This window comes from Oculina patagonica, chromosome 11, assembly GCF_052425735.1.
Source record: "Oculina patagonica isolate OP01 chromosome 11, crgOcupat, whole genome shotgun sequence".
Classification (NCBI taxonomy): Eukaryota; Metazoa; Cnidaria; class Anthozoa; order Scleractinia; family Oculinidae; genus Oculina; species Oculina patagonica.
In genome coordinates, this window is record NC_135768.1 from 254,417 (window position 1) to 281,116 (window position 26,700).

At 40.4% G+C, this 26,700-nt stretch overlaps 1 protein-coding gene across 1 annotated transcript; it reads right to left on the minus strand.

Annotated features, from left to right (window-relative positions):
- Nucleotides 1-1,515: 1,515 nt before the first annotated feature.
- Nucleotides 1,516-26,339, minus strand: LOC144631079 (uncharacterized). The gene is made up of 22 exons (XM_078489456.1): nt 25,517-26,339; nt 23,379-23,768; nt 22,539-22,592; nt 21,998-22,269; nt 21,363-21,452; nt 21,047-21,182; nt 20,160-20,383; nt 15,117-15,190; nt 14,919-14,985; nt 13,918-14,127; nt 13,419-13,606; nt 12,334-12,790; nt 11,592-11,799; nt 11,055-11,224; nt 10,134-10,358; nt 5,665-9,622; nt 4,831-5,017; nt 4,018-4,343; nt 3,281-3,506; nt 2,585-2,646; nt 2,196-2,294; nt 1,516-2,088 (listed from the first exon to the last, which is right to left on the minus strand). The coding sequence occupies exons 1-22, from the start codon at nt 26,337-26,339 to the stop codon at nt 2,054-2,056; spliced, it is 8,481 nt and encodes a 2,826-aa protein (XP_078345582.1). The 3' UTR covers nt 1,516-2,053.
- Nucleotides 26,340-26,700: the final 361 nt, after the last annotated feature.

The window sequence follows — 26,700 nt, forward strand, 5'->3', positions numbered from 1 at the left end:
AGTTTGTCGGCAAAAAAGGAAGGATTTATCAAGGGATTAGTTTTCAGAGCAGTTGTGATATTTTTGGGACCACTCATCTCGTATCTGCCGGCAAGAGCAATAAAGACCGTATCAACCGATTATACGAGCAATCCGGAAAGAGCGTTATTTATTTATAACACTGCAATTAATTACCATCTAGTGTCTGTACGATAGATCAAAGGGACGCGCGCAAAGCTAACGGTTAATACGTAGGACTCGAGAGGTTAAGCCTTGCCGTGTCGGCTTTGTGTTGTGTTCTTGGGAAACAAACCTACTCTCACGGCACCTCAATCCAGATAAATAGGAACCGTACCGATGAAGTGTCGGGGCTATATGACAAACAAGATGTTGGAAAGTGCGCTGTCATTGCGGTATAAAGAAATTTGTTTTGGTTTTTCCAGGAGTTTAAGTGGACATGTTTCGCGTGACCATTTTTCCAGTCGTCAAAAATGTTACAGTGAGCTTCAGGTTATAATGTCGTATACCTGAACTGCAAATCCCCTGTATTAGGCCATGAGTTCATATCTAAGTTTTTTGGCCTTTCCTCTGCACGTAAAAGTTGAAACCCAAGCAGCTTATAAAATATACTTAAAACAATCAGGATTTTCTCGAGTTCTCCCCGGCGATACCCCACGTCAATGTTTTGATATAAATACACCTTCGGAACAACAAGTTGGTTTCCGTATTAGCGAAAGTCCCAGTAAAAGCGGGAGTTATTTTCAGTAATTCTATTTCGCTGGGATTAACTGGATTAACAACAACTCCAGGCCGTAACAACAGGGGTCCATAACAGCGAAGTTTTCGCAAGGCGGGAGTTACGTAAAGGTGGGGTATAGCATATTTGCTTTGATCGACACTTTTGAAACATACTCGGGTGGGGTGGGTTTTTCCATAGTTGGCTTTAAAGGGACTGTGTCACGAATTTTAGCCAAATTTAGTGAAGGGAAATGACCATCAAATTCGGTGAGATATAAAAATATCCTCTTAAAACAGTGAAGGAACATTTCAATAACGTAGCAAATACAAAAGAAGGTACGGATGGCTAAAAGAGACGAAGATTGAAATGGATTGCGGTATGGGTTTTTGAAATATATTGTTGGGCTGAACAGTTTTCAAAGTTAGTCTCGTTTGCTTGTAACTTTAAATTATAACCTCGGGAGACACATTTGGTTGCAATGAAGCTATGGTTTTGTCATTAAGATCCATAGAAATAATTTCTTTGCAAACATTAAGTTTCATAGCAAGCATTTGGCAAAACTTAATAACATAAACTTAACTCAGTCGTGACACCGTCCCTTTTATAAGTGACGAGGATATTGCGCTAGATGGGTATAAGAAGGTAAGGTAATATAACAAGAGAATATTGAGCAGTTTATATGGTATGACCTTAGCAACAAGGTGGGAGAGGGTAGAGGAGAAAGATAGGGGAGATAAATGACTGTTTCTAGCTCAGGAATACAATAATCATACAACTGTGATAAAAAGGGTAGAGGCTCACCAAGCTTGTTTTCAAGTTAATCACATTAGAAACTTAAGGTAAGATAGCCTGCAAAACAGAAGGTTTAGCGGGTCAGCGCGATTTGACTACCATGATCCAACCGCAACTTTATACAGTTTCTCTCGCATACAAGGAACCTTTGTAATACAATAGCAATATGATCAAAGGGCTAACCATTGTTGTGTTTCACTATTTTATTGATATTATAATTAATTAAGGTCTCGCTGTAAATATGTATGCAATAAAAGCCGATATACGCGCACAAATGTAGCTACAGTGAATAAAACATAAATTACACGCAAGTTTCAAAAGAATATCAAGGTGCAGATTTAGACTAAACTTGATAAAATCCGAATATAAATACTTTTCAGTGACAAAGTATATCCTTGGTTATTAGTGTGGATAGTGTTATTTTTTTCTCTGTTTGTAGAGTCTTGGTTACTATAGCAATATGCAATAACAAAACCATATAAGATAGGGGGGCAACCCGGTTGTTGGTGTCCATGGCTGCGCTTCTGTTTAAGGCATGCTCCTTTAATTTTCGTGTTTTCTGCTGTCGTACCACGGATCTGTAAAGCAAAAGAAAAGTGGAAATAAACAAATGTCTAAAAATAAGTACGTACTCATTTTAGCGCAGAGGTTGAGTTTAGAATAGATAAGCGTTTTTGCTACGAACCTCTCTCCTCGCATTGTCGACCAGTGAATCCAAAAGGACATGCACAGACACCAGGTCGGACACACTGTCCTCCGTTTGAACATGGCTGATTGCAAATAGCTGTCAAAAAAAGAACCAAGTGTAAAATTCCTTACTGGGTCACTGTTACATTTAGCTCTAAGAATTTGTCGTCACATCAAGGCAATACCCTCCCCTCCCCGCTTAATAGACGAATTTATTCTTGTTACCGTTATGCTTCCCAATGTACTGACTTTCTAAGGCGAAATGAGACGTTTATCATTATTAATTGGAACTAAGAAGGTTTTAGTGGGGCACTTAAAATTTATCACACCACAATTAAAATCGAAAAAAAGTCCTTTTTTCGATGACATGGGTTAGTTATAATGTACCTTTTTCACACATTATGCCTTCATATCCTGAAAGGCAAGTGCATTGGTTTGGACGAGCACACCTAAAGGAAATAAACAAAGAGGTTTAAAATATGCCAGAGATGTTCCCAACTACGGGCGAGTTTGTTCATAAACGTGACTGATGCGGTAAATATTACAGCACTACTTCAAAGGACTAAATGCGATGTATATGCAAACTTGAGGTCATGAGCCATACATATCTCGTTTGTCAATATCGTATTCTATGTCAGTTTTCCTCAAAAATATTTAGTTTCTTATTGGTTTCTGTTACTTGCTGAATATTTTTCTCGCTACGTTGAACCATCTAAAAAGTATTTCTCAGCTTTCACAAATCACTATTAGGAAGTTGGGAATACCGGAATGAAAATAAAGAAAGTTTTAGTGAGGTAAACAATTACAGACCATGATGATGATGATGATAAATGATGATGATGATGATGTTGGTGGTGGTGATGATGTAGGGTTTTTTGTATGATGTTGATTGCTGTTGATGATTATGATGATGATGATGATGATGATTATGAGTGCGTAGCTGGGGTTTTTGGGGTTGGGGGGGGGGGGGGGGGGGGGGGGGGGGGGGGGGGGGGGGGGGGGGGGGGGTGATGATGATGATGATGATGATGATGATGATGATGATCTTGATGATGACAGCTGTATTTGGATAGCTCTCCTTACCTTCCTCCATTCAAACAAGGCAGATGACATACAGGCTTTTGACAGTGATCTCCTTGCCATGTAGCAGGGCACATGCACACGTTAGGTCGAACACAATGTCCGTCATTAATACACGGTGGTCTGCACAATGGATACTGGCATCGCTCACCCATGTACTCTGGTGGACATTTACAGGCATCACGTGCCACACACAGACCGCCATTTTGGCATCCTGGAGTACAAGGCGCTGTAACAAATACAACTTTCTTTACTGCACGTAAAGAAGACATCATAAAACTTCGGATGCAACAATTTTTAAACTAAAACCTAAATATTCACATCTGGTCAATTTTGACAAACTCAAATAACCCAATGAACAAATCAGATCAACTACGGGGAAATGCAACCTGTGCTAAGCGCGGGAAAACGCGCTTAACTAAGACACAATTCATGAGATCTAATTGTTTGAACACACGTTCGGTCTGGTTTTAAAACCCCACACGAGTTTTGAACTGCTCAATTCAAAATCAAGAAATTCGATAGACAACTGAAAACATAACTTTTAACCAGGCATTTAACAACCAGAAACCTTAAAAGTGAGAGACAAAAAAGTAGTCTTTGGTGTCTAGTTTAAACTTAGGTGAATTTTCCATGAAAAGTGGGTATATCTCCAGGACTGCATGTCTTCTGGATAAAACCCTGAGTAGCACTATAACTTATTTTTTACGTGTCACCATGCAGCGAGAAACAAGACCTACCAATTTCACATCTTTGCCCTGAATATCCCGGCATACACTGACAGACATACGGCCCAATGCACTTTCCACCGTTCAAACACGCGACAAGGCAGCGTCTCTTCTCGCATCGGGGTCCAATAAATCCGTGTGGACAGCGGCACTTTCCTGGCCCGATACATTTTCCACCGTATCTGCAAGCAGGTCGGCACAGGGGCGACAGGCAAGCGGGTCCCTCAAAGCCCTCCGTGCATTTGCAAACGTTTGGTTTTACGCAGGTACCCCCATTGTAACAGCCAGATCGGCAAAAAGGTGTTTTGCAACCAACTCCTTGAAAACCCACAGGACACCTTAAAGAATTAAAGCAACAGCTATATCAAACTAGAGGTTTCAACGTTAATGAATTGTCGTTTTAGATTTAAGGCAAGTTGGCGTTTTGAACGTTAGTTCTTCTTCTGTCAGACAACCTAAAGTATAATACGATAAACATCAGCCAGACTCATCGCGTCAAGATGGATTTTCACCAAGCGTAAGCGAAATTGCATTTCCTGGAAATGTTAGGTATGGATATGTCCAACTTAAAACGACCACACTTTGTCGTTTATAAACAAGCAAAAGAGGGTCAAGTTTTATTGTGTTATGGGCCGTTCACATTTCATATGAAAACCGAGACAGTAGCTGTTGGCTTTTAGTCCTTTAGAGGAAATAGTTATATGATTTATAATAACTTTTTATTTTCTGTCATACGTAATCAAACACTGCGATGTCATAACGTTGCTCTGAAAGTTAGTAAATTTTAAACACATTTTGCAATTTCAGAATCCTAAGCAATCTCACCTGCAAGTATAATAGCCTATGCACTCCATTCCGTAGGGGCAAGGAAGAGGACACAAAGAGGTGCAATTGATTCCGTCGCCCTTGTACCCTGCTGGACAGGGACCGCAACGAAAACCAACAGGAGAGCCCTTTAACGTAAAGCACTGAGCTAGAGGATGACATGGATTGGACGAGCAGGCATCTACCTCTAGAGGGGGGAAGCAAACACAAAATGTTTCGATGAGTGCTTTAATCCCTTACTTTGAGATACAAATGTGCTATTTTTCCAGCTGCCACTTAAGCAACTTAATAACAAAAATGTTACGATGTTCCAATGTGATGACAACATTAAAGCAGTCGTCTCCGTGAATCCAGGAAAATTTCAGAGATCTTTTACAGGCGTTTATCGCTCTTTGTGAAAGCAACTTTTTAAAGTTAAAACACTCAACAGACATGTTAATAACAATGAGCCCTACAATCAGCATTCATCTATCTATAAGGAAATAATAATAATAATAATAACAACTTTATTTAATGAGGGTTACACATTACAGTTAAAAACTGAAAAACCTGTGGCCCTCCCCTAGAATAAAAGTTAATACTACTAAAAATATATTATCAATAAAAAAAAAGAAAACAGATAAAATAGATAAAAACTAGATAAAAATACAAACAATAATTTGGGTGTGACAGTATCTTCTAAAAATTTAAAAATTATGACATGGGAAAGCTATCTAAGTCGGCATAACCTTCCTTAATAAAATTACTATAATTATGTTTAAAGGCCTTAATGCTAGTGCTTTAATCCCTTACTTTGAGATACCAATGTGCTATTGCAAGGAAATTGCAATTTACCTGTACACTGGACACCATTTCCAGTAAATCCACGCGGGCAGTTTCCACATGCGAATTTCTGCCCCTTCTGGACACAAGGCACGTCCTTAAAACAGTTCAACGTTTCACATGGATCCGTTATCTTCTCACAACGTGAGCCATCACCTGTGAAATCAACAGGGCACGGGCCACAGGAGTAGCTACCAGGGTAATTTGTGCATTCAACGCCAAGAAAACATGGTGACTCTAAACATTCGTTTATATCTGTTTCGCATTGCTTTCCACTAAATCCCTGGAGGCATTGACAGTAATATTGATCACCTTGTGCGATACACTTGCCATTCAAACAGTTCAACTTTTCACATGGATGCACTATCTTCTCACAACGTGAGCCATCACCTGTGAAACCAACAGGGCACGGACCACAAGAGTAGCTACCAGGGTAATTTGTGCATTCAACGCCAGGAAAACATGGTGACTCTAGACATTCGTTTATATCTGTTTCGCATTGCTTTCCACTAAATCCCTGAAGGCATTGACAGGAATACTGATCACCTTGCTGGATACACTTTCCATTCAAACAGTTCAACGTTTCACAGGGATCAGTTATCTTCTCACAACGTGAACCATTACCTGTAAAACCAACAGGGCATGGACCACAAGAGTAGCTGCCAGGGTAATTTGTGCATTCGACGCCAGAAAAACATGGTGACTCTAAACATTCGTTTATGTCTGTATCGCATTGCTTTCCACTGAATCCCTGAAGGCATTGACAGGAATACTGGCCACCTTGCGCGATACACCTTCCATTCTTGCACTCCTGAGAGGAGCAAGGGTCTACACTCACTTGGCAGTTTTCACCAGTATATCCCTTGTCGCAGAGACATCTGAAAAAATGACTAACAGGTGTACACCGACCATGTTTACAGGGGCTTGATTGACATGGATCAATCTTATTCTCACAGTGACGACCTGTGTAAGTCTCTGGGCATCTACAAGTGTATGATTTGGCAGTGGCAATGCATTTCCCTCTTTTACATGGTCGTGATTGGCAGGTTTCTATTTTATCGCAAAGACGTCCACGAAAACCTGAAGCACAGCTGCACCGGAAAGACATCCCAAAGTTAATGCAGACGCCATTTTTGCAAGGTTGTGACCGGCACATGTTAATTTTCTTGTCGCACATTTTACCTGTATAGCCCAATTCACATCGACATGTAAACCACGAAGAGTATCGGTGTAAACACGAGCCGTGCTTACACGGGTTGGGCGTGCATGGATTTACTGTTTGATGACAGTACTCTCCAGAATAGCCTCGTTTACAATAACACTTGAATGAATGCCCCCTAGCCATGCAAACGCCGTGTTTACAAGGATTCAAACCACAGTGATCTATCTTTGTTTCACAATCTTTCCCGGTGTATCCTGCATAGCATGAACATTGGTACGATGTTGATCCTTGATGGCAACTTCCATGTTTACACGGATTTGGGGAACATCTGTCTACCACTTCGTCACACAAGATTCCTTGGTATCCTGGGCGACACAAACACTCAAACGAGCCATTTTTGGGAATGCATGTACCATTCTTGCATGGACTTGAAACACAATGATTTATCTCAATATCGCATTTATTCCCTTGAAAGCCTTCAAAACATTTGCATTGAAATCTGTTGGTATCAGTTGCTACACACAGCCCATGCTTGCAAGGACTGTTTCTGCATGGGTCGATTCGAGATTGACAAAACTGACCAGTAAATCCTTCATCACACGAGCAATAAAACAAAGGGCCAATTCTTACCAATGCCTGGACACGTACACATTTGCCATTACTGCACGGATTTTTCTCACAAGGGTCGTCGAAAACTCGTTTTTCGCAAAAGATTCCTTGAAAGCCACCATGGCACTGGCATTTGAAGAAACTTTTCAAGTTGATACAGTCACCATTAAGGCAAGGATTTGATAGGCAGAAGTTGAGAGTTTCGTTACAGGTGTCACCAATGTACCCTTGTGGACACTGGCATAAATATGTATCCTGAGTATTGAAGCACTGTCCACGGACACATGGTTTGCTCAGACAATGATTTATAGTCTTATTGCACGTATTTCCAGTGTAGCCTTTGTGACACACACAATGATAACCATCTGATTTGGTGGTGCAATTTCCGTTAACACAAGGATTCGGAAAGCAGAGGTCCCTGACATGGCATCGTTTTCCTGAAAAGCCGGATAAACAAAGACATCGAAATCCTGTCCTGGTGTTAATACACAATCCATTATTACAAGTATCAAGTTGACATCGGTCTATGGGGGTTTCGCATAGTGGTCCCTCATAACCATGGAAACACTCACACGAAAGCTCTCCGTTTGCTTCTATGAAGCAGTGTCCATGACTACAAAGGTTAATGCTGCACCGAGGTTTCGCTTGATTGCAGGTTAATCCATTAAATCCTTTTGGGCAAACGCATTGGAATCCGTTTTCTGTGTTCTGACATCGACCACGTGTGCATGGATTGGGCTGACAGTAGTCTTTCAGCGTTTCGTTACATGTTTTTCCGATGTATCCCTTTTCACATACGCACTGTATACCTTCTTCCGAAGAAGTACACTTTCCATACACGCAGGGGTCGGGGTAGCAAAGATCATCTTTCTCCTTGCAATCTTGTTCGTTGGAACAATCCACAACAAATCCTTTACTCAATGCTTTGTTATCAAGTCTTTCACCGCAAGGTAATCCAGAGTGTCTATCAAAGCATTCGCATGAAAAATCCTCTTCTTTGCACGGATTGTTTTTGGCAGACTTCCATGTTGTGTTTTTATTCTGCTCAGTTAATGACAGTGGACATGAGCAATTTTCTTTGGTGACAGACGCATCACAGTCACAAGTTCTATTAATAGAGTGCAACATGCAAAGGAGCATATTCTCGTCAGTTCTGCAAATACTATCTTGACATGAAAAAATTTTGTCAATAATAGTATGATTTCCGTGGCATACCAATTCTTTCCCATCAAACACAGACACGCGTTCGCCCCTGGAAATCTTTTCAGCTCCCTCAATTGATATTCTAACATTGTAATCTGTGAAGTTGAAAGTTGAATTTTGGTGCAAATAAACGGTGACATTGCTCAAAGTGTCTCCTATCCGCGTTTCCTGTGTGATGTTGATAGTGGTATGACAAATAGCCCCAGTAAACCCGAACTCGCAGACACAAGTGGAATTGTAGTTTTTACCGAAACACGACCCCTGCTGACATGGACTTGAGGCACAATTTTCATATGCGCAGGATGAGTTTAAGCAAGGATCTGTCTTTACATCACACAGATTGCCAGTGTATCCCGAGTCACATAGACATTTTGCATCTCCATCTTTCTCAACACAAGAACCGTTCTTACATGGCAATGAGGTACATGCGTCAGTTTGTTCCACTCGTACTTCACAGAATTTTCCCGTGTAGCCCACGTCACAGATGCAAATATGATTCTCATCCTGAGGGACGCATCTTCCGTGTTGGCACAAGCAGCTCTCGATCTCGCAATATCGACCAGTAAAGCTTTCATCGCAGAAACAACCAAAGTGCGTCCCGTTTGTCACGCAACTTCCATTGTTACATGGATTTGAAGAACATGGGTTGATCGGGTCCGAGCATTGTACACCTGCGTATCCAGGAGGACATTCACAACGAAAAGTACTTCCAAGTTGAACACAAGTTCCATTTCCACAAGGGCTCGAGATGCAAGAGTTTTCAGGTACGTCGCAATTTTGGCCTGTGAATCCTGCATTACAGAAGCAAAAGTACCTTCCCATGGTTGAATCTAAGCACACACCGTGCACACAGGTGGAAGCTTCACATGTTCCAAATTGGCAGTGTATGTCAGTCCAGTTCTGTTGGTTGTCTTTTGGTGAACACCACTGACATGGATCCTGAGGATTTGTTTCGCCATTTCTGCGACAACGACCATCAATACGACATGTGCCATTCTAAATATAGAATCAAACTGTGGTTGATCAGTAACGTACATGCATTCTTGATCGTCTAATATAATAGCAAACAGTACACTTTTTACTGATTCGGGGGAGGAATGTCAGAATACATTTGCGGCTACAATTGTGGCGGAATAAAGTTAAGAGACTGAAAGAATGGGTGGATTGGGAGAAATGAGGTGCCTTTGTCAGATGCTTGAATGTATAAGAATAGGCTCTTAATCTTATAGAGGGTTGTTTTACTGATTTTGAAGACGTCTTTTGCTCAACTTGTCGAAATGTCATTTACCAGCAACAGTCTCCCTGAAGACGACTTTCACCCGACGATCGCAGTAGACGAACGAACAGGTGAATTTATTCTTACGAAATGGTGATGTCTGACTAAAAAGTGTTTTGGAAAAGAGAATATGTATGAAAATTGCGATTGAAGAATCTCCTTATGTTTTGCTGGAACTGTCTATGGGGACTTACGTATAGTGAGAGCAAAATGTTGTTTGTACTTACCAACCTTAATTTCACAGCGCATACCCCGAGAGCTACACGTCAGACAACGTCCATCAAGGATAAAAAGAGGAACAGGCTGGCTCCATAAGTTCCCATCATTACTCACGCGTACTTGGTAACCACTCAATGCTTCGTCTGGGTCATGTGACCTTGGTACCTCGCATGTGACACCACGGAAACTTTCGTAGGTAGCCTTAGATAGGAAGGTCCGAGTTTCATATGGTGCTTCCTTAATTTCACATGAAAAAAAGAAAACAAAGGGCGTTTCAGTTGGTAAGCGTCACTTCAGTTTGCAAGTACGTATCTGTGCATGTTAGTCACCCCTGTTGGTATTGTAACTTAACAAAAGTCGGAGAAGTCCACTAAAACTTTCACTCAATAGTTAAACCAGGTTTAACATTTAATGATAACATGTCAGTCTAGACAATACTCTTTTGATGCCCATTCAAATATAATCTAGTAAGCTGTACTTTCAAGTAGTGTATTTGATAGTCTTCTAGTGTTTGCAAAATGGAACTGTATATTTTTCGATTCTGATCTTGGGCTCTTTTAGGAGGAAAAAGGTTAAATGTAAGACGAACAAAAAACGGTTACCGTTCTTCTGCATTAGATAAGCGTTCTCAAAAAAAAAAGCCAAAAAGAGTTAAATGGTATGTTGAGAGAGATGTAATGTTCATCATGCCTCGAGAGTAGGACAAAGAAAAAAGCTGAGTCCCTGACGGAATCGAACCCACGACCTCTCAAACGCCGGGTGGGCCCTCGCGCTCTGTCCACTAAGCTGCGGTGAGATTCACTCCCGTAGGGAACTCAGATTTTTTTATTTTTCCCACGCTCGTGACACGATGAACACTGCATCTTTCTCATTTCACTACCAAATTTAAAATGTACCATCCATCTCTATTTATCATCAATGGTATGCTGTTACCGTAATTTCTGCCAACGAACACATGAGCTCTTTTGAGTTGTGAAACCCTTCACCAACTGCTCTAACATGCTTGCAATGAAAGGCTCTCATGTCGCATTCCCCGTCATTCTGGACACTGATGAGCTGTGGTGGACTTTTGGACGGCACGGAACAGTCATCACTTGTGTAACCTTATAAAGAAAACGCCGCACATTTGAGATATCTATAGAATGTTGAGCAAGGCCAATACATGCAGAAAGTACAGACAACTTGACAGGCCGATGAGGGCTCAACACAAGTTTAGGAGCTGTGATCTTCTGTCCTTTAAACACTGGCCCTTAAGACGATCAGTTCTACTAGCGTAGTCTATTCAGTGCCTATCGGTCGCCAGGGGGGTGGGTAGTTTTGTTTCTCCCACTCTCTTGCACTCGATAGCCATAACTGTAATCAAAAACAGAAACAGGCTGCGACTCAGCTACAACTCGTCAAACTATCGACCATTAAATTGCCCTATCGAAAAAGGAAAGGTCGTAAAAATCCTTAACCACTTAAAAATACCTCGTCGACATTTGCACGTTCCATTGATGCATCTTCCTCTATCGTTGCACAGACGGGGGCACAGTGAATTTGTTATGCTCTTTGGTGGCGTCAGTCCATTAGTGGAGGAAGACATCTCCCATCCTGACGTGTTTTTCATGACCAGGTCCTCGCACGAGTCTTGCAACATTGCAGCAGCTCCCCACACCATGGATGATACACCTGTATACTAAACATACAGTGCAATTGAAATTTTAGAACGCTCCACTGTTAAAGCTTGTTTTAGTTGGGTTTCTGGATGATGCTGGTCAGCTAGTACACTTGCTAACTTAAGTTAATCAGTATTACAATGTAGAAACATTTTTTTTTTATCTTTCTAATGTTTATGTTATTGTAAAGATTTAGCTAGTAGTCGAGCGTTTTTATTAACATGAGCCTCTGGCTTGGGAGACCGGGCAACCACTCCTCACGTTTTCGACGGTAAATAAAGTTACCATTACCATTACCGTTACCGTTACCGTTACCGTTACCGTTACCATTACTATTACTATTACTATTACTATTACTATTACTATTACTATTACTATTACTATAACTATTAACCGAGACAGTGACAGAGACGGGGACAGAGACAGAGACAGATAAAGAGACAAAGTCAGACAGTCTTCATTGAAACAAGACACGAAAAACAAACAGAAACAACCAAATAAAAGAAAAAAAAGGTAAAAAGAAAGGCAAAAATAATCTCAGAAATTAAACACACCCTCATATCACGTATGCAAATCTTCAACAGTTTATCGACATTCCGCTGACCAACAACAGCATTACAAGCTTTCCCGAGAGGCGTGTCAGTCAAAAGCCTTTTACAGTAGCTGATGACAGCCAAAACAGCCAATAAGGTATCGGTTTTTCCATCATCAAACAGGTTTGGCTGGTCTGACGGGTTGGCTTCAAGCGGGTTTAACTCGTTTGACAGGTTTTGTCGACGCTCAAGAGCACGCCCTTCTTGTAGCGATTGAACTCTTTTGGTGATGTCTCTTTCACGTGACACGACTGGCCAGACCACGTGCTGGTGTCTTCTGCACTTTGATTCACAAGCGGGGCATTTTCTTTTCTTGTCAATGTTGTCGTTCAAACTGCACACACAGAAGAGCTTTTCCGTTTGGTGGTGTCGCTCAGTAAGCGGTTTATAATGGAATAAGCTATCCTCGTCAGGAAACCTGGTGACAAGTAAGGTACTTGTAATAATGGATGAAAAATAAATTCTATGTAACCTGAGAAAAAAATCGCGTTCTTCCAATATAAGACCTGGCAAGATTCCAGTCAGTGTGTGAACCAAGCACATTCACTCGTTTTGCACTGCTCATCCTTTTCTGAATAATTTCGCACGTAATCTATTTGCACAGATTAAGAACACGGGGGCTATTTCTCGGCCGATACCGAAAGTGGTGACCTATCTTTTCCCACATATTGTAAATCCAGCAATCGTCCTCTTTCTATAGCTTAATTAGGGCGTAGACCAATTTCCATGACAGCCGAAATTGAAAATTACGGGAAGAGCGAAGTTATACCCAGTAGTACTAGGTATAACACATTTCCTTTGTGGTAGATATTGAAAGAAATTATGAAAGTACCTTAAGTCGGTCATCTCTCTTTCGAGAGCACGGTGACCTATTTTATTTATTCCGTATTTTAAAATATTACATCGCAAAAGTTAACCAGGGAAAGTTCAGAAAATTTTCATTCTAACTTTTGCTTGAAGGGAGTTAACTACGTCAATAATTAACTAGAAAGTGAAACTGAGAATTGTTTTCAAAGAATATCAAAAACTATTTTGTCACCCTTTACCTCCAATGCTGTGTTCCGTTCATCTCAGGCGGCAAACCTTCATTTCTTGTTTGAAGAAAACCGCTGACTTCTTCCAGGCCACACAAGCCAGTCACGTGATTTACGTCTCTTCCAGACGATTGAACTTGTACATTCAGTCCCCATTCAAACACATCTGCACGAACGTAAACTCCTGACGGAAAATACACCTGGAAAGGCAAAAAGAATCACATTATTCATCACACAATGTTGGTTACAGAAAGGAACGTCACACAACCTTTGGTCACGCAAATGGTTATTGAGGTTAGGTAGGGAACTAGGGGAGTTTTTATTTGTGTGTTTCTTTTTTTTTTTTTTTTGTACCCCCTTTGTCTTGCAAAGAATTGTCATAGAAAAGTTTTTCACAGAGAGGTGACAAATTTTGTTTTTTTTTGGTTTTTTTTTTTTTTTTTTTTTTTTTTGTTTTTCCCCCCCCCCCCCCCCCCCCCCAAGCTTTGAATTTCTTTGTTAGTAGCCCTACCGTATACCGTTTTCCACTTATAGCTTCTGTAATTCGTATTCCTTTTGCCAAAGGAAGCTTAGACTTGATAGAGATCTGGACACTAGTCTCCATGAATCTTCCACTACACATGTCAATTACAATAACGTCATCTCCATCTCTTGCAGCCACTCCGCATGCGCAAAATCCTGGGTTTCTCGACTTGCTACATGCCCAAAAGCGAGCGTGAACCTGGAACGAATATGAAAACAAAACATTTATAGCGCTTCAAAGAAAAGAACTTGTTGTTCAGTAACTTGTTTTCCCTTACAAAATTGATCCATTGAAAAGGAAATAGGTGACAAAAAATGAAGAAAACAGTCAACTAGGATAATTGTGTTGATGTACTACCAAATTATCGATTTACCTCGGTGTAAGACTTTTTTTTTTTTTTTTTTTTGGTTTTTTTTTTTTTTTTTTTTTTTTTTTTTTTTTTTTTTTTTTTTTTTTTTTTTTTTTTTTTGTTTTCCCGAGGAGGACAATGAGTAAACATGCAAAGAAACGTATGTAATCATTAAGGAGAATTAACACTTCCATCTTGGGATCTTGGGTTTTTAGAATAAATGTAGTCATAAAATTATCTCGAGTCAAAATGTTGGAAAACATCGTCGATAAGCTTAAAGGTTTACACTATCCATCTATAAATCTTGCCTCTTAACCGTTACAAGACGAGCTGCTGAGAACGTTAACAATGTTTTTTCTTTCACTCTTGTGTCAAATTGCGCGATTAGTTGTACATTTTGTAGCTCTTAGCATATTGCAGACTATCCCACAAAGACATTGCATCGAAAAAATTACTTGCCTGCGAATACAGCCGCCTCATCGCCCGCAACGAAGATCAAAACGGTTAGGGTTAGGGTTTCGCTTCTCGTTGGGGAGGAGAGAGGCGGCTGTATTCGCAGGCTAAAAAATTATCAAACGCTAAAATTTCGTCGCTGTTCTCTTTATTCCATCCTGTAATTAAATTCAATCGGCGCACAAACCTCGAACGGCCTTGTTGTACTTTTATACAGCACAAATGTTGTCAGTCCTGATGGAATCCGGTAATACCTGTCAGGGGAGAATGAAATAATGATCCGCTATCATGGTTTTCAGTTCAAGCGCACAACAGAAAACAGTACTTTGTTACGAAGGTGTTGTAGTATGAATAGCAATGGTAGCAAAACGTAAGAAATCCTGACCTTCCGGCTAGCGTCTGGATGTAAGACTCAGTGAAGAGGTGACATCGCGGAGTCCTGACATCTTTAGAGAGCACCTTTAAAACGCAAAGATCAAAGGATCGATGTCAAAATTACAAGAAGCCTAAAAAAACCCATAGCCATAACATCAAATATTGTTTACCACAATTGCACTTCAGTAGAAGAGCAACAAGCAACAAATGTGAAAAGAAAATGAACTAATCCGTCACCGATGCACGAGAGAAAAGTTTGCTGTCAGCCGTCGAAAAAAATTCTCACTGGACTTAATGATATAGGTTCATGCTCTAGGATAATAAAATTTCTTCACGAACATGTGTCTATTATACAAAGCACAACACTGACTATTCACTCAGTGAGGACTTGATACCAAAGATGGAGAAGAAATTTACAACACGCGATACGAGTTGCAATTACCCAGGACTTCAAATTTTCCAGCAATTCCTGCGGTTTATACTAATTAATCGGGCGTGGCCGATTTATAGTTTACCCTTTGGGCGTCCTAGACGATAGTCTCCTGTCGGCTAAAAATGACGGGGATAGCCTGGGCCAATCGGTTTCATTTCAGTTTTGACAGTAAATCGTTGTAGGAACACTGGGTCGACTTTTGGGCTAATCTGCAATCTGGTTCTCTTCTTTGCTTCGGCGGGAGGACAGAGAAAAAAGCTTAAGGGGTAAAGTACTAATAAACACCATTGTGAAACTGTAGTTGCTTTGACAAGTTGAAGCTATTTTTGTAAATAAAAGGGGTAACGTCATTCATGTCACGCAATGTTTTTGTGGGAAACTTTGAAACTAGACGCTTTGCTGGTTTCTACAAATAGCAGTGTGATCTGGCGGTACATTTTTTTGAGGCGGACTCCACTTTAAAACTATTTTTTATATATTTAGCAAGAAGTATGTCGATTTTCATTTCCGCACAGTTGGGCGTCAAAGTCGCCTGTCACAAAGAGTAGAATGTTTGCACAACATGGTTTGGATATATTTTAGCAGCAAAACATTGGCAATGTACAGTATTGGTGTGAACTTGAATGGAATTTTTTACGAGATCAGTAAAGCTATCGAATGAAAAGATGACTTGAAAATGAAAACTTCGAATAATTATAATTAAATACCAATTGAATTTTAGATGAGAAATTCCGGAAGTGACATCTGTGTTCAAAATAGGAATTTTTGTACAACTTAAAGTTCCGAAAAAAAAGACCACATGTTTTGTAAAAATCACAGACAAACATGATCAGGAAAACAAAACAGGCCAATGGGTTTTATTCACGAAAATACAACTTTCTTAAGAAAGAGTTTGTAAACAAGACAATGGAATCGAATGACATTTCACACGAAATTTGCATACATTTGAACTTGCAAAAAAGAAGTATCTCTGCCGAGACATAATAGCGAGACCTTACATTAATAATTATTGTATTCTGATCTGATTGTTATTTTTTATGCATTAACTATTTGAAAGTGGTTCTCATCGATGAAAACAAAACGGTTTTTCATTCACTGCTTGAATTATTTATAGACGTGAAAACATTCGCTTAATCAAATTACATTCCGCACGAAATATTTTGTATCCATTTGTCCCGAAACTTTGAGGAAATTGAAACCTTTGTGGACAGTACTGCATAAAAGCAGTTCATAGAATTGAATAAAAAGATAAGAACCATATCAATGCGTGTACCTTAGTGCCAACCGTTCTCCTACGACTTTGGAAAACGGAATTCGAACCTCCATTTTCGTTTTCTGTTTTCCTACGACTTTGGAAAACAGAATTAGAACTTCCATTTTCGTTTTCCGTTTTCTCACGACTTTGGAAAACGGAATTCGAACTTCCATTTTTGGGGAAAAATAAATATGTCACGCAAATGTCATGACAGAAATATATCACACATATGCTACACCTCAGTAACGCCCTGCATAGAAATTTAGCTTGTTTCCTATACGTAAATCCGTAAAAGTAACCTGTAAAAAATAAGTTTTACGGTTTACACTATGTATAAATACAACCATGTATTTCTCATTTGTAAAACTCGCTGAAGAAGTCCGCGACAGTCGGACGAAACGCGTGGGAGAATAAATCAGTTTTACAAAACAAATATCAATAATAAAGTATTTTTCGTTTGTCTCACGACGTAGTCACGTGTGATGGAGATCGCGACGTTTCGACTGCACACTGCTAGTCTTCATCAGGCGATAAGGTCGACTGGTTGTGCGTGAACTTATAAAGCACGCTGCTGCGCTGTGATTGGTTGGTTTTCAACAGCTGTGATTGGTGCACTTCGATCCTCGCTGTTTCTGTGTCCTGTTGTTCCCTCAGCGGTGCGCTGTTGTACAGTTCTCCTGTTGTTGTGTTTTTTGATCGTGGGCATCCATGCTTCAGGAATTTCAATTCCATTATCCCTGTTGATATTATTAGGGTGAAGTCTTATGTGAATTGCCTCTTTGACCCTGCGTTTGTGCCAGTGTGGGTCACGATCAATAAACTTTACCTGGTACAAACGCAGGGTCAAAGAGGCAATTCACGTAAGACTTCACCCTAATAATATCAACAGGGATAATGGAATTGAAATTCCTGAAGCATGGATGCCCACGATAAAAAAACACAACAACAGGAGAACTGTACGACAGCGGACCGCTGAGGGAACAACACGACACAGAAACAGCGAGGATCGAAATGCACCAATCACAGCTGTTGAAAACCAACCAATCAAAGCGCAGCAGCGTGCTTTGTAAGTTCACGCACAACCAGTCGATCGACCTTATCGCCTGATGAAGACTAGCAGTGTGCAGTCGAAACGTCGCGATCTCCATCACACGTGACTACGTCGTGAGACAAACGAAAAATACTTTATTATTGTACTCTACCACGATGAATAACCACAACATTTTTTACGATATTAAAACAAATATCGTTCGCAGAGTGCTGCTCACTAGTTTATTTTTTAAAAAAATCCGTTTTCCAAAGTCGTAGGAAAACGGAAGACGAAAATGGAAGTTCGAATTCCGTTTTCCAAAGACGTGGGAAAACGGAAAACGAAAATGGAGGTTCGAATTCCGTTTTCCAAAGTCGTAGGAAAACGGAAAACGAAAATGGAGGTTCGACTTCCGTTTTACAAAGTCGTAGGAAAACGGCTGGCACTAAGGTACACGCATTCAATGCATATTGATAAAGGAAATTTTAAAACTTTATTTTGGCTCATTTTGACGAAATTCAGGATTTTCAAAGACTGCCAGTAAACGGCTGTATCTTGTCTGTCTCTAACGATTTTGCTACGGTTTCGAACGAGCTAATTTTTCAACATGATATCATGGTAGCGGGCAGAAGTCGGTTCGTTCTGAATTTTTCAATACGGTATACAAGTTACAGGTCAATATACAGACCCTCTGTACAGTAAAAAACGTTTTGGGAACAAACCATTGTGAACTTATTTTCTATGTTGATCAGTAAAAATCCTTAGTACGACATGGGGTTTGTTATCAAGTTCGTTAGTACGTTAATACTGCAAGGTGTATAACCTCAGAGAATTATTATCAAGTGTGTTTTGTTTTATTAGCGGTTTATACTCTAAGGTCTTGGTATGGGAGATCAAAATTAAGGCAAATTTCTGTTATTATCTGATTGCTTGGCACAGATTAGTACGATACTGATACTGAATTGGTTAGGAAATGTAAACAAACATTAAATTGTATGAGAGTAGAAAGGGAGGGACAGGTGGGGGTGAAAGGCTAAGGAGATGGAAAGGGAGGGAGAATTAAAATCCATGCTTGGGTATATAACACGCAACCTTTGACTTCTGTTGTTTTCTCACAAGAACAAAACTTAAGGTGGGGTTCTACCTGAATTTGAATGGAACTTTAAGAGATTTAAAGAAGGGATTGAAGAAAAGAATGGAAACACCTCCAAACAGTTGACCCCCTCGCAAGAGCACTCCGGGTTGTCAGGAGACTGTTTGGTGTCCGTCCACCAATTTTTAACTTCAAATTCAAATTTTAAAATCACACTAAATCTCCAATATTTCTTATTTGTCTTAATTTTACTAATCCTTTGAGAAAAATTATCGCCTCCCAGACATCCCCCAAAATCGTCCAAAAATTAACAAAATACTGCAAAACAAATATATATGGGATAAGTAAAGCTTTTTTGGATTCCTTGAAACGCGGCTGAAATGGTTTTCAGTGTTTTCCAGCCCTTATACTTTGGGTCAGTACTACTATTCTTCACCAGTTGCTATTACAGTAATGGTATGAAACAAATACCTAATCATTGGTCAATAAGTTGTGATCATTTTCTTGACAATAGAAGTTACCTGATTAGGAGTTGTATACTGTTCCATTAAAGTGCAAGGGCTGGAAATACTGAAATGCGTCAGCCACCTAAAGCGTTGGAAAAATTGGTCTTCAGGTAAAAACCCCGCCTTTATTAAGTATTGCGAAAAGGCTGCACTTTGCTAAGTGTTACAAATTTATATTTTCTAGACGTCTAGTTCAATCGTTTATTTGTATTGTGCGAAATATATTTTTATAAATTGAGACCATTATGTCATTAAGTAATAATGCAATCTTGAAAACATTCCAGATTTTCATTATTAAATAGAAACACGAAAAATTCAAATTTGGGAAAACAAGCCTGTCAAAATGACGTTGCCATGGTGATTTCAAGTTACTGGCACAATAACTAATCCCACCAAATTATTGCGAGATAAATTTTAGATAAACGCGCAAAGTTTGGCAGCGTTTGGTTGAATCTTGAAAAAGTTATAAGCGTCCAAAGTCAGCGCGGGCCTCAAAAGCCCCCCCCCCCCGGCCTGAATAGGTTTAAGTGACTGTTTTTCCAGTGATTTTTACTGTACTGTACCCTGCCTTTCAAGTCAAAACAGATAGCTAATTATTAAGCGCCCGATTTTAAGCTTCTCAAGCTTCTCAAGCTTCTTGTTTTCAATAAATCAGGAGTTGCTAAGGTATTTTTAAACAAATTATTCCTATCTCTCCAAAGCACAGTTGTAACTAGCCTATTGGAAGGTTACTTACAAAGGCATCGGCGGGGTCATGTGACTTCCAAAGCGAAGACTGACTCCGTGCAGGCTCAGTAATAATACGTGTCCTGCGGTCGCCGTCATCTATGAAGTCTGATACAGCAACAAGCCTGACAACCTTGCGCCCACAGTCACGACGAGAGCAGGACTGCGGTCTCAGCGTTACCTCACAAGTGGACAGGGCGATGTCTGCAGCTGATAACATCCTGGGGCTGTGAACTTTGCAAAAAGAGCCAAACGAATAGAACAGTAAACTACACTCTAGTAGCAGTACTTAGACCAGTTCTTCAATGTGGTACTGTTTAACTAACTGGTTCTAACTTTTGAGTATGTGAATGAAACTCTAGTGTGTTGCCATTCAATAGAAAGCTATTGGGCAATACTTTCATGTGGTACTGTTTATTATGCTGTACAAAGTGGCTTTAATTCTTAAATCTGTTGATGACACCCGCTAGTGTGTGACCATTCAAATGAAAGCTATCGAGCAGGGCTTTCATAAGATACTGTTTTTTATGCTTTATAAAGCCCGGGCCAAACGAGGATGAGAGTTGATAAGAGTTGACTCTCATGAAAGTTTACGTCAACTGTCATCGACTATTTTCCACTCGGGCCAACCGGGAGAAAACTCTCATCGACTCTCATGAAAAATTTGAACACGTTCAAAGTCGATGAGAGCGCACGAGAGTCGATGAGAGTGCATGTGAGTCCCATGCCAAACGAGAGTGAGAGTTTGAACTCTCATCAACTCTCATCCTCGTTTGGCCCGGGCTTAAGCTTGTGGATGAAACTCTAAAGCGTGTCTGTTGTATTTGTCAAATACTAATCTTACAACATTTGTAAAACTTGTTTTTGAGCAGTTATAAAATGAGAGATAAGAAATACCTGCAGGTACTAAGTGCATTGGAATCTGTATCGTGCAGTTGGGGTGGTCCGGTGGACATACAAGGGGCACCGTAAGGCTAAACGTAACTTCACCGATTTTATGATCCTCTGAAACAACAAGGGACGAAGGTTCCACCTATGAAAAAAGAATTAATTGTTTGGTTCGTTTAGATGATAACAAGAAAAAATGTCAATCACGCTGGTGCTTACAATACTACACACACGGGTGAACTGTTTCGGAAAGGGGACTGAAATTTAACATTTATCTTTGTCCTATTCATATGTACCAAATCGCGAAAAACCACTAAAAACTCGCCTTAACGCCAACGTAGAAATCGTCGCTGGGAAAACCAGGACTCGATAGCTCAGGACTCTCTAGGAAAAAAGCCGTCACTTCGCAAACAATCTGAGGAGAGACAACCAGGAATTAAAGACGGTTATTTCAAAATGAACATATAGACACAGTTGGGAAACAGGAGTTCTAAATAGGAGTCTGAACAAGCGGGATTGTAGTTCTTCCGTTTTAAAAACTTTCATTTGAATTGTCGCACACAAGGTTTTCATCCACGGACTTAAAACTTGAAACCACCGTCTACAGTGTAATAAAAGTACCTGAAAGTACTGCTCAGTAGCTTTCATTTGAATGGTTGATCACACACTAGGGTTTCACCGACAGACTTATAAGTTAGAACCACTAGTAGCAGGACTTTGTACAGAATAATAAGCAGTACCACGTGACAGCACTGCTCAATTATAAAGCTTACAATTGGACGATCATTTATCAGAGTTTTATCCACAGACATTCACATTAAAAAAACTTTATACAGTATAGTAAACATTGCCAAAACCGAAATTAAAGTGTTATTTGGTGTTAAATTTCCAAAAGTCACTAGAAGACAACCCATTGAATAACTATGAATTTTCCTTTATATTACTCTAAGCTGTACTCACTGTATCACCAAGGTAAAACTCCGCTGACACAGAATTAACAACTACCGCCGTCTCTTTAGTCGTGTTGGTCAGTAATACTAGTTTACCAGGCTTCCCGCCCAAGAAGCGCATGATTTTATACCACGTGACTTTGTATCCCACTTGGAAGGGGCCTGGATCCGTAATGTCGTAAGTGCACAGGAGATGGATTGATTTACTTGCTAGGCTGTTATCCGGGGGGACTACAGGTGTGATCTGTGGAGCTTCAGCAAGGGTGGGGTAGGGATCTCGAACTGTAGAAGGCAAAAAATATATAAAACAAAATTTAAACGCGAGAATGCAGTATTTGTTGTAGCATTGCAACCAAAGATGAAAACAATCAAACTTTAGCCAAACAACTGAATATACAACTCTTAAGGTTGTCAAAACTATTGTTTCTATATTAGTGGTATAACTACATCACAAAGTCACAGAGAAGTGCTTGGGCGTACGGTCGTCATTTGCTTAGTGATTGCTTCGTTTCGCAAGGATGGTGTTAATCTAAATCACCGGCCGATCATACCTTTACATCTGGGTGCATAACCTATCTTTCCTGGTCCACAAGGAACCTTTCCAGCTGAAAAGTGAACAAAATAAAATATTTCAGTTTAATATCTTTTACCGCTTTTAATTTTGTTAAAGAGGTCAGAGCACCCGAGTTCAAATCCTCCGTTCTGACCACAAGCTGGATTTGTACATAGGCGGCGGAGCAGGGGGCAGTAGTGGGGCTGTAGCCTCCAAACGAAATTTTTTTTTTTTTTTGGGGGGGGGGGGGGCTCAGCTCCCTCATCTTTTGCGCAGCGTAAAATTGGTTTATCAAGATATTCCGTCTCGTGAGTGAGTTCAAACATCTTCGAAACTTCATTGGAAGTCTTAGGGAAACTTCGTTTATCTTCGGAAAAGTTCGAAAAATGATCGGAAACGTTTATTTGGCTTTCGATCAACAATCTGAGAATTTTCGGAAATCTTCGGTCTAGAAGCTGCTCAGGAAACAAAAAAATTGATAGAACGGAAAAAAGTCGCTCCAAATATGAAAACTGTTGAGTATTTTTGGGTCAGTCTTAGCCTCTCACATTTCAAAATGCTCTGATGCCTCTGATTGTAGCAGGGCAATCTTGAGTTCAACTCCTCTGCGCAATGCTATGTTAACGGTCAAATGGCCACCTCCCCCCTCAGTTGGATTTGCTAATAAGTTTAAGTTCGGGTTTCAATATTGTCTTCAATAGATTCTAAAAGAAAAGTGTCCGCAATGTATTTTGAATAGCAGTAAGCTTCAGCAATCGATTCATTGATCAATTCATTGGCTGATTTAATGATTGGTTGATTGATTAAGGAGAACAAAACATAAATAATCAGCTGTCACCTTCCTTGGCGCAGTAGGCCATGGAACATTCTTCTATCCTCTTCAAGTGATAAACCAAAAAGCCACCACAATGAGTCACGTGAACAGGCAACTGCCACAAACAACAAAATCGTTCCACTCCATCCCACGCCACGCATGCGCTGCCGTTCCTCTCCTCTCCAAACACGGGATGTCCCTCGGGTTGCATCCATATCTGAGCATGCGTTCCACATGAACCAATTGCGGGGCAGCTAGTGGGGATTTCGGCGGGAATTCCATTGATTTCCAACTTGTACCAGGCCTCCTCTAAATTGTTGTCGCAGAGGGGAAGGTCAAAGTCCGCTTTACTAGACAGCGCACGCGCAGGAGTGTCTAGTACCCGGTGTCCTGATGGTTGGCATTGTGGCTTGTCTGAATATAAAGAAAATAAACAATAATTGTAATGAATAAATGTATGTGTGAATGAATAAAAATACCGTGACGCCTGCAGACTTCAGATTATCGTTGTGTTTAAGAGCAAGGTTTAATTACGTTGGTTTCGTTTTGTTTTGTGCAAACACTATAATTCTTAAGGTGGATGTCCACTGACGAGTAACTTTTTACGTGCGTCAGGTTTACGTGCGTGAAAAAATTTAGAGACAATGTATGAACGACTTGTGTACACGTTTACACAAGACGTTCATACATTGTCTCTACTTTTTTACGCACGTAACCGCACGTAAAAAATTACGCGTCAGTGGAAATCCAGTATTTACAGTCTTACATAAGAACACTCGCTTACGCGGAAAACAACCTCTTTTTTCTCAAAAAAACCTTTCTCGTGGAAGGCAAGTGATCATCGCCTTTTAACGTCTGCATGTGATGAACACGTGAAAAATTCATTTTATGCACCGTCAGTATAAACTAAATTTTATGTGACATGAACCCCAAGTACATGTGGCTCTAACTTCACTTTACTCTACAAAACAGTTTGGGGCGAGGGTGCGAACTGAGGCGAGAAATGGAAAATCCATTTCAGTCTTTCGCCTCACTGATACTTACTTATCAACTGTTCAGTCCAGTTTTTGTTGTATTATTGTTTCACTTGAGGTATATATGCAGTAAAGGATAAAGTGTGGATTTTATCAATGAAGAGAGGGGGTAACTCTCACACATCAATAATAGAAGTGTTAACAGATAAAATGGAGTGTTGAGTGTTTAATAATCAGCAAAGACTCTTTGCGTGAGGTACAAAGGAAATGGGGTCGCGGTAAAAAGAAGGTATCTTTGACCTGTTTACATTTGCTATTTACATTTGCAAGATAAATTGGCGTTTCTTGCTTTGAAACAACTAATCTTACGGTACGCGGATCGCAGAGATAAGATAAGACTTTTATAAATAGTGAAAATGGAATCGCCCTTTTTCCTGACATCAAAATAACTTTGCGAACTTCTTTTACTTACTTTCTTTTTTCTGGGCAGTGTGTCTACTTTATAAAGCTTTGTTGTATACGCAGTGAATAGAGTGTCTACCTTAACCGCGAGCTGTCTCTCTTTTGCAAGAGGCCGTAGCAGTTGGGACGAACGGAAAGCGAGCGAGCGGAAAAGCGGTGCACGCGCGCGACATCGCGTTCACTCGCTTTCACGTTATTCCCCACGAAATTTAAAGAAAAAGAGAGACAGCTTGCAGTCTAGTGTCTTCCTCGAGTCTGTTGATTATTTCTAAGCTACTTAATGAAAAAACCCGCACATTTGTTTACATAGCTTGGTGCAAAGGTATTTATAAACACCGATAACAGGGAGCGATCAAAACGGAGAAGATAAGACACGTGGGGGAGCTTGTGCAAAGTGGATGCACTCAAGAAGTTTGGGAGAACGCCAACCAATCAAATCGCGCGCGCATTATATGTCACAATCTGATCTACATCGAATTTCTCCTCAAAAAGTGACTGCCAGAGACAAGAAAAAAATCGTCGAGTAGTGTATGGGTATTGATTAACCATCGAATTCTCAGATCTTACAGAACTGAATGGCGGTCACTATAAGGAGGGAACAAGGATGAGATTGCACAAGTACTCACCCCTCCTATATAGACATTTTGCCCTCTTCTGGGGGAAACTTTATATCATAACATGACCCGGTGATCTATAATGCAATAATAAGCATGTTTCTTCTCTCACCTCCGACTGCGAATAGCTTCTGTATCCATTTCAGCACACCAGAATCAATACGTGAAAATAAAGCGACATCTTTATTAGAGGAGCAAGTTTCTCCGTGCGTGTAAACACCGAAAACAACCCAAGAATTGTTCCGTTTGATGACAACTGGGCTTCCTTGATCAGCGGAGCACATTCCTTTAGTTCCGGCCAGAACACACCACGAATCATCCAACAACTTACGTTTTTCACCGTCTGTGAATTTCTGAATGCATTCGTGACCGGGCGTAAGGGAAACGTCGTTTTCAGCAAGTGTTGTAAAAGGTGACTTTCGCCCCGACAAGTGACCCCAGCCCGTAACTTTTGCAGGAAGGTGTAGAAGACGCATCGAGCCATTTAAAATCTCCATACTTGGCAGTTCTACTCGCGATACGCGCTGATCATTTGGTAGAATGACATTGCGCGCAAGATACAGTAAACCGAAGTTAGCGCTCGCCGTATTCGCATCGTATTTAGGATAAACAAGCGCTTCTAACACGGGAACTGTATCCTCGCCGGGAGTTTCAACGTCGACATGATGATTTCCAACTCTAATAAACACGGTCCCTTGATCGCTAGCTTTTATAAGCTGCACGCACGAAGCTGATGATAGAATCCATCGCTCGTGTACAAAGACTCCACTACATTTTACAGAACTCATGAACACATGCCATGGGAAATCTCCAGCGAGAACGTGGCTCGGTCGCTGGAGTGAAGTCAGACGTCTCGACGAGCGATCTTCCTCACTGAAGGCTGTGACAGCGCTTGAGAGGAAACAAAGAACGAAGAAGCTGTTAAAGGCGTCCATTGTACATGGTATACTTCAATACATGTTCTGCCTTGTGTGGTATGTTTTGTTTTTAACCACTACACACGCGGATAAATATTTGCGGGTCAACTCTGGCTAATCGTCTCTCATTACTGGGATAACAGCTAATTTCAAAAGCACATACTTTGCTGACAGATCTGGCAAATGATACGTTTCCGGTACAGCAGATCAGGTATCTCGATTGTTATTATGAGAAAGCCTTTGCTTGCTATTAAAAGTACATAAATGCGAGGAAAGTGTAAACGAATGATAACCTTTCGGTGAAAGGAATTCTGCCCGCAAAAGTAAACTTTTGGTTGAAAAAAGCTACAATCTTGTCACACGTTCTTCACCAGGCAGG

Coding starts and splice junctions, on each gene's coding strand:
- LOC144631079 (XM_078489456.1), bottom strand. CDS start 26,339: ATGGACGCCTTTAACAGCTTCTTCGTTCTTTGTTTCCTCTCAAGCGCT. Junction 21,453..21,997: donor AGTTTTACCTTGGTGATACA/GTGAGTACAGCT, acceptor GTCTCTCCTCAG/ATTGTTTGCGAAGTGACGGC. Junction 3,507..4,017: donor AGGGCAAAGATGTGAAATTG/GTAGGTCTTGTT, acceptor TATTTGTTACAG/CGCCTTGTACTCCAGGATGC.